Consider the following 7,500-nt stretch of genomic DNA (forward strand, 5'->3'; position numbering starts at 1 on the left):
GCGACCGCTAAGAATAAGAACAAGAAGAAGGAGGGGGAGGAGGAGGAGGAGGAGGAAGAAGAAGAAGAAGAAGAAGAAGGAGAAGAAGGAGAAGGAGGAGGAGAACAACAAAAACAACAACAATAACAACAACAACAACCACAACAAGAACCACAAATAAAACCCTGTCTTTCCCCCCACACCCCCTCCTCACCTTCTCACCCCACCCCGTCAAACACACACACACACACACACACACACACACACACACACACACACACACACACACACACACACACACACACAAAACCCACAAAAAACCCCACTAACCTTGCACGATGAGGTAGACCGTCTTGACCTTGACGGGGACGGTGTTGATCTGGCAGTTGTAGAGGCCCTGGTCAGCGTATTTCACCTTGCGGATGTGCAGGTTCCAGTCCTTGGTGAAGGGCCGCTCGATGGACAGCCGGGAGTCGTCGATGATCCGCCGGTCCTCGTAAGCCAGCAGCGTGGAGTACATGTCTGTCCACACCACCTGGCAACCACAGGTACAGTTTCAGTTTCTCGAGGAGGCGTCACTGCGTTCGGGCAAATCCATGTACGCTACACCACATCTGCTAGGCATTTGTATTTGTACTTGAATTTCTTTTTATCACAACAGATTTCTCTGTGTGAAATTCGGGCTGCTCTTCCCAGGGAGAGCGCGTCGCTACACTACAGAGCCACTCCCCCCCCCCCCTTTTTTTTTTTCCTGAGTGCAGTTTTAGGTAGATCAGTGTTTGACCTTTCAGTTTGTTTAAGAGGCGTCACTGCGTTCGGACAAATCCATGTACGCTACACCACATCTGCTAGGTAGATATTCGACCTTTCAGTTTGCCAAGGAGGCGTCACTGCGTTCGGACAAATCCATGTACGCTAAACCACATCTGCTGGGTGGATGTTTGACCTTTCAGTTTCTCAAGAAGGCGTCACTGCGTTCGGACAAATCCATGTACGCTACACCACATCTGCTAGGTAGATATTTGACCTTTCAACTAGTTTGCCAAGGAGGCGTCACTGCGTTCGGACAAATCCATATACGCTACACCACATATGCTTGGCAGATGCCCGACCAGCAGCATAACCAAACACGCTTTGTCAGGCCTTGAGTGCGTGCTTATAAGTTACATTTTTGAGCACCTATCAGAGTATATCTTTTTTCTGCATAATTTTGCCAAAGGACAACACTCTCGTTTGCCATGGGTTCATTCTCGGTGCGCCAGGTGCGTGCAGCTGACCTCGGTTTATCGTCTCATCCGAATGACGAGACGCCCAGTTTGATTTTCTAGCCAAACATGGGAGAAAGGACGAGAGCGGGATTCGAACCCACACCCTCGCGTGCTCTCTAAATTGACATTTGAGCGTCTTAACCATTCTGCCACCTTCCTCCCTGCTGCAATCACACCTGTAACCAAACCTCTCTCACTGACCCGGGCCCAGGACGTGTGGTCAGTCGACCGACCGAGGGCCCAGTGGACTTTGGGGGTCGGCCGGTGTTTGAGCCTAAAAATGACCCCCATATTTTTCTGTCTGGAAAATGCATTTGAAACTGTCATCAAGCCAGCTTTATTTCTCAGTGTGTTGTTTTTTTTCATTTTACAGTGCCGGTTTTGCTTACATGAAGCCATAAACCTGTCTTTCATCTGAAATGAATCTCTCGTCACATCCAACTCCCTGACACATCCACACAATCTCAAATACATTTAGTGTTTACAATAAATGTTATCTTCACTAAATTCATCCAGTTTTCCTTCCGTCTCTAGTGTTAATTTACCAATACTACATACGCCTGCTGACAGAATCAAGAGAGAGAGAGAGACAGACAGACAGACAGATAAACAGACAGAAGATACTCAGATATACAGTCAGCCAGACAGTCAAACAGACAGACAGACAGACGGAAAGTACAGATAGACAGAGAGAACCAGCGAAAGGAAATACATGAATAATGAAAACACACAGGAAGTAAGAGCAGAAAGGAAAGAGGAAAGAAATAAACACAAGACAGGAAATGACAGGAAAGACAGAGGAAGAGAAACAGAAAGAAAACAGCAAACAAGAAACAAAAACAACAACAGAAGAATTAAAAAAAAAAAGAGAAAGGAAACACAGAAAACCGGAGAGTGACAGACAAAACGAAACACAAAAAAGAAACCCGAATAAAAAAAAAAAAAACAAGAAAGAAAAACGAAGAACAAAAAGAAGAAAAAAAGCAAAGTGATCGAAAGAAAGAAAGAAAGAATGAAAGAAAGAATGAAAGTAAGAAAGAAGGAAAGAAAGAAAGGAAGAAAAAAGAAAGACGAAAAGAAAGAAAGAAAGAAGGAAAGAAAGAAAAAAGAAAGAAGGAAAGAAAGAAAGAAGGAAAGAAAGAAAGGAAAATGAAGAAGATAGAACCAACAAAAAATCTAATAAAGAAACAAAACCCAAAGACGAAACGTCAGAACGAGAAAGAAAGATAGAAAGAAAGAAAGAAAGAAAGAAAAATCTATTATGTGAAATATAGCATCCCATTTGCACAGAGGAGCAATTCACTTTGGGCAATTACCACCACACTTGCCAAAGAAGGCCAGCAAATTACACAATGCCCTGCTAATGTCCTTCAAACGGAGGCTGGAGAAATTAAAGAAACAGAAAAAACAAACAAAAAAAGAATCGTCAAGAGTCACGTTAAGCAGATGACCTTGAACCTTTTTTTTCAAAAACATAATATTTCCAATATATTTCGAACTGAAAGAAAAGATAAACTGACAAAAAACCCCATCTCTCGGTCTCTTTGTCTCTGTCTCCCCAGTCTGTACAGTGGCTTTTCACTGTTTCCGATGGCGAAGAGATCCCAGCAGTTGTATGTCCGTCCTTAGAATGTTCCCGTACTACACTTCTCGTGCACTTATTTCGTTTTCTAATTATTCATGTTGGTATTTCCGACTGAACGCCAAATTCCAAACAACAACAAATCAGCAGCAACAACAAAACAACAGCAGCAGAAAACCAACAAAAAAAACTCCCATAACGATCGATATAGTTGCTCATCCAACCGAAAGTTGTGTGTGGAAAAGGGAGCAATTGTACACGAAGCAACCCACATCAACCGGCATTTCATTGTTTCAGGATCATAATTCAGATCTGTCAAAGTTTCGAAATTAGACCTTGTGGTCGATTCTTTTCTCGAATTCATCTTCCACCCTGTACATGTAGATTTCGTTCTGTGGGGTGCTGGAAGGTGTGGCAAATTCATGGCATGAAGCCGATAGGACCCACAGGGACATCAGTTTAGTCACAGGTAATGTTTGCATTTCTGTCTTTGGATTTGTCTGTCTGTCTGTCTGTCTCTACCTTTCTTCTTCTGTTGTAGACATAGCTACCTATCTCCTTACCAACGTGTCTCCCTGTCTGCCCGTCATCCATTCATTGACCCACCCACTTACTCATTCACTCACCAGTCCATCATTCCAACGATCTGTCTTCTCTTCCATCCATCCATCTATCTCAGGCATTATTGTCAGGCAACAGGCAATACAAGGGCTGTTCACTTTTGACCGACAGACGTCTGTCTGCCACATACCGTGTACATTTTGGATTTGTATTTGTATTTCTTTTTATCACAACAGATTTCTCTGTGTGAAATTCGGGCTGCTCTCCACACTACAGCGCCACCCATTTTGGGGGAGGTATTTTTTCCTGCGTGAGGTTTTATTTGTTTTTCCGATTCAAGCGGATTTTTCTACAGAATTTTGCTAGGAACAATCCTTTTGTTGCTGTGGGTTCTTTCACGTGCGCTAAGTGCATGCTGCACACGGGACGTCGGTTTATCGTCTCATCCGAATGACTAGCGTCCAGACCACCACGCAAGGTCTAGTAGAGGGGGAGAAAATATCGATGGCTGAGCCGTGATTCGAACCAGCGCGCTCAGATTCTCTCGCTTCTTCGGCGGACGCGTTACCTCTAAGTCATCACTCCACTCCAGATAGTTCAGTCCTGCACTACTTGTTGGCTGCACATTGTTGAAGCAACAGATATATCCCCATCTCCTCTTACAGCATGTAAATGTAGGCCATTGTCTCTTCCACAGCACAACGTTAAGAACTGTGACATGAACCCAGGAAAACAAACAATAAAACAATAAGAAAATTGATACAACGAATTAATGAATTCACTTTCCAGTCTAGTTGCCGTGAATACTCCGAAACAAGCAAACAAAAGACAACACTTATAGAAACGCAAACTAGCCTGCAGAGATATTTAGATGAGTGACAAGGAAAAACAAAAAGTGTGTATCATTCACAGCAAGTGTGAAGGCAGCCAGTGAGAACACTCAACCCCATTAACCACCGAGCAGAGGAAACAATCCTTCATTTCAATCCACACCGATCTGTCCACAACAGAAAAAAATACAAAATTAATGTCAGTATTGCTCAGACCTGTCCATCGGCTGAAATCCCAACAAGAGAGCACACAAACCTAACAAAACGTCTCCTAAAAATTCCCACGGACCAAGCAGACACTCTTACGGCTGAAAGGATGACGTGGCCATTTTCCCAGGCAACAATGGAAAGGCTTTTATTTTCCTTGGGCAGGCAGGAGAGATGACTCTCCTGACAACACACGACAGACCCACCCAAAGGGAGAGCATCCGTGATCCCCTCCAGGGCTCAGCCAGAGGTCGCTGCTAATGTGTCCATACTAATGGGCCACTTGTGTCCTCCGCTGCTTTCGTTGCATTGCTGACCGTTTTCTTTACAAGTGTTGTCCGTCCTTCCCTCTGTTCCCCTCTTTAGCCATCCCGCCCCCTGTCTTCCTGTCTCCCTCCATGCTTTTTCTGTTTATCTTTTTCTGTCTCTTCTTTTCCATTTTTATGTGAGAAAAGACGAAGCTACACCAGTCGTCTCAAGCTTAAAAAACAAACAAACAAACAAACAAAAAACAAACAAACAAACAAACAAAAACCAACTTTGATTTTAATTGTTCTCTTTTTTTCCATCACTCTTCCTTTGTCTTACGTCTTGTGATCCATTTTTTTCTTGGATTTGTCTTCTTTCCTATTGATGTACATTTCGTTCTGTGGCGTGCTGGAAGGTGTTGCAAATTCCATAGCATGAAACCGATAAGACTCACAGGGACATTAATCAGATCAGCATAATGAAATATTTTCTATATGTCTGTCTTTCCGTTTGAATGTCTGTACTATCTGCCTGTTTGTCAGTATATCTGTCTGTCTCTGTCTCTCTTTGTGTCTATCTCTCTCTTTCCTATCTGTCTGTCTATGTGTTTGTCTGTGTGTCCTTTCCGTCTGTCTGTCTTTTTTTTAAATTTTTTATCTGTATCCCTTTTTCCGTCTCACATATCTATCTACCAATCTTACTGTTTGTCTGTCTGTCTGTCAACAATTCACTTACACACCCAATCTCTCATTCACTAATAATAAGATTAATACAAAGAATTTTCGTATACACCTGGATTTTGTTGCAAAATACTTTAAAACTAGCAATCAAAAGACAACGTTTATAGAAACGCAAACTAGCCTACAGAGATATTTAGAGGAGTGACGACGAAAACCAAAAAGTGTGTATCATTCACAGCAAGTGTGTAGGCAGCCGGTGAGAACGAACAATCCTTAAAATAGTCAGTCAAACTTTCAACCCCATAAACCACTGAGCAGAGGAAACAATCCTTCATTTCAATCCACACCGATCTGTCCACAACAGAAAAAAGACAAATGACAGTATTGCTCAGACCTGTCCATCGGCTGAAATCCCAACAAGAGAGCACACAAACCAAATAAAACGTCTCCTAAAAATTCCCACGGACCAAGCGGACACTCTTACGGCTGAAAGGATGGCGTGGCCATTTTTCCCAAGCAACAAGGGAAAGGCTTTTATTTTCTTTTGGCAGGCAGGAGAGATGACTCTCCTGACAACACACGACAGACCCACCCAAAGGGAGAGCATCCGTGATCTCCGCCAGGGCTCCGCCAGAGGTCGCTGCTAATGTATCCACACTAATGGGGCACTTGTGTCCTCCGCTGCTTTCGTTGCATTGCTGACCGTTTTCTTTACAAGTGTTGTCCGTCCTTCCCTCTGTTCCCCTCTTTAGCCATCCCGCCCCCTGTCTTCCTGTCTCCCTCCATGCTTTTTCTGTTGATCTTTTTCTGTCTCTTCTTTTCCATTTTTATGTGAGAAAAGACGAAACTACACCAGTCGTCTCAAGCTTAAAAAAAACAACAAACAAAAACCAACCAACCAAACAAAAAAAACCCCAACCAACTTTGATTTGAATTGTTCTCTTTTTTTCCCATCACTCTTCCTCTGTCTTACGTCTTGTGATCCATTTTTTTCTTGGATTTGTCTTCTTTCCTATTGATGTACATTTCGTTCTGTGGCGTGCTGGAAGATGTTGCAAATTCCATAGCATGAAACCGATAAGTCTCACAGGGACATTAATCAGATCAGTATAATGAAATATCTTCTATATCTGTCTGTCTTTCCGTTTGACAGTCTGTACTATCTGTCTGTTTGTCAGTATGTCTGTCTGTCTCTGTCTCTCTTTGTGTCTATCTCTCTCTTTCCTATATGTCTGTCTTTGTGTTTGTCTGTGTGTCCTTTTGGTCTGTCTGTCTTTCTTTTTTTTATTATCTGTATCCCTTTTTTCCGTCTCACATATCTATCTACCAATCTTACTGTTTGTCTGTCTGTCTGTCAACCATTCACTTACACACCCAGTCTCTCATTCACTAATAATAAGATTAATACAACGAATTTTCGTATACACCTGGATTTTGTTGCAAAATACTTTAAAACTAGCAATCAAAAGGCAACGTTTACAGAAACGCAAACTAGTCTACAGAGATATTTAGAAGAGTGACAACGAAAAACATAAAAGTGTGTATCATTCACAGCAGGTGTGAAGGCAGCCGGTGAGAACAATCGAACATTCCTTAAAATAGTCAAACTTTCAACCCCATAAACCACTGTGTAGAAGAAACCATCCTTCATTTCAATCCACACTGATCTGTCCACAACAGATAAAAGACAAATGACCGTATTGCTCAGACCTGTCCATCAGCTGGAATCCTCACAAGAGAGCACACAATCCTAATAAAACGTCTCCTAAAAATTCCCACGGATCAAGCAGACACTCTTACGGCTGAAAGGATGGCGTGGCCATTTTTCCCAGGCAACAAGGGAAAGGCTTTTATTTTCTTTGGGCAGGCAGGAGAGATGACTCTCCTGACAAAACACGACAGACCCACCCAAAGGGAGAGCATCCGTGATCCCCGCCAGGGCTCCGCCAGAGGTCGCTGCTAATGTGTCCACACTAATGGGCCACTTGTGTCCTCCGCTGCTTTCGTTGCATTGCTGACCGTTTTCTTTACAAGTGTTGTCCGTCCTTCCCTCTGTTCCCCTCTTTAGCCATCCCGCCCCATGGCTTCCTGTCTCCCTCCATGCTTTTTCTGTTGATCTTTTTTCTGTCTCTTCTTTTCCATTT

General features: G+C 43.0%; 1 protein-coding gene across 2 annotated transcripts in view; it reads right to left on the bottom strand.

Annotated features, from left to right (window-relative positions):
- Positions 1–7,500, bottom strand: part of LOC143282394 (limbic system-associated membrane protein-like) — a 287,770-nt gene that overhangs the window by 45,431 nt on the left and 234,839 nt on the right. For both annotated transcript variants that reach the window (XM_076588018.1, XM_076588017.1), the window contains exon 3: positions 310–514. In XM_076588018.1, coding sequence (XP_076444133.1) covers positions 310–514 — 205 coding nt within the window. The remainder of the gene's footprint in view (positions 1–309; positions 515–7,500) is intronic.

This window comes from Babylonia areolata, chromosome 5 (assembly GCF_041734735.1).
Source record: "Babylonia areolata isolate BAREFJ2019XMU chromosome 5, ASM4173473v1, whole genome shotgun sequence".
Classification (NCBI taxonomy): domain Eukaryota; kingdom Metazoa; phylum Mollusca; class Gastropoda; order Neogastropoda; family Buccinidae; genus Babylonia; species Babylonia areolata.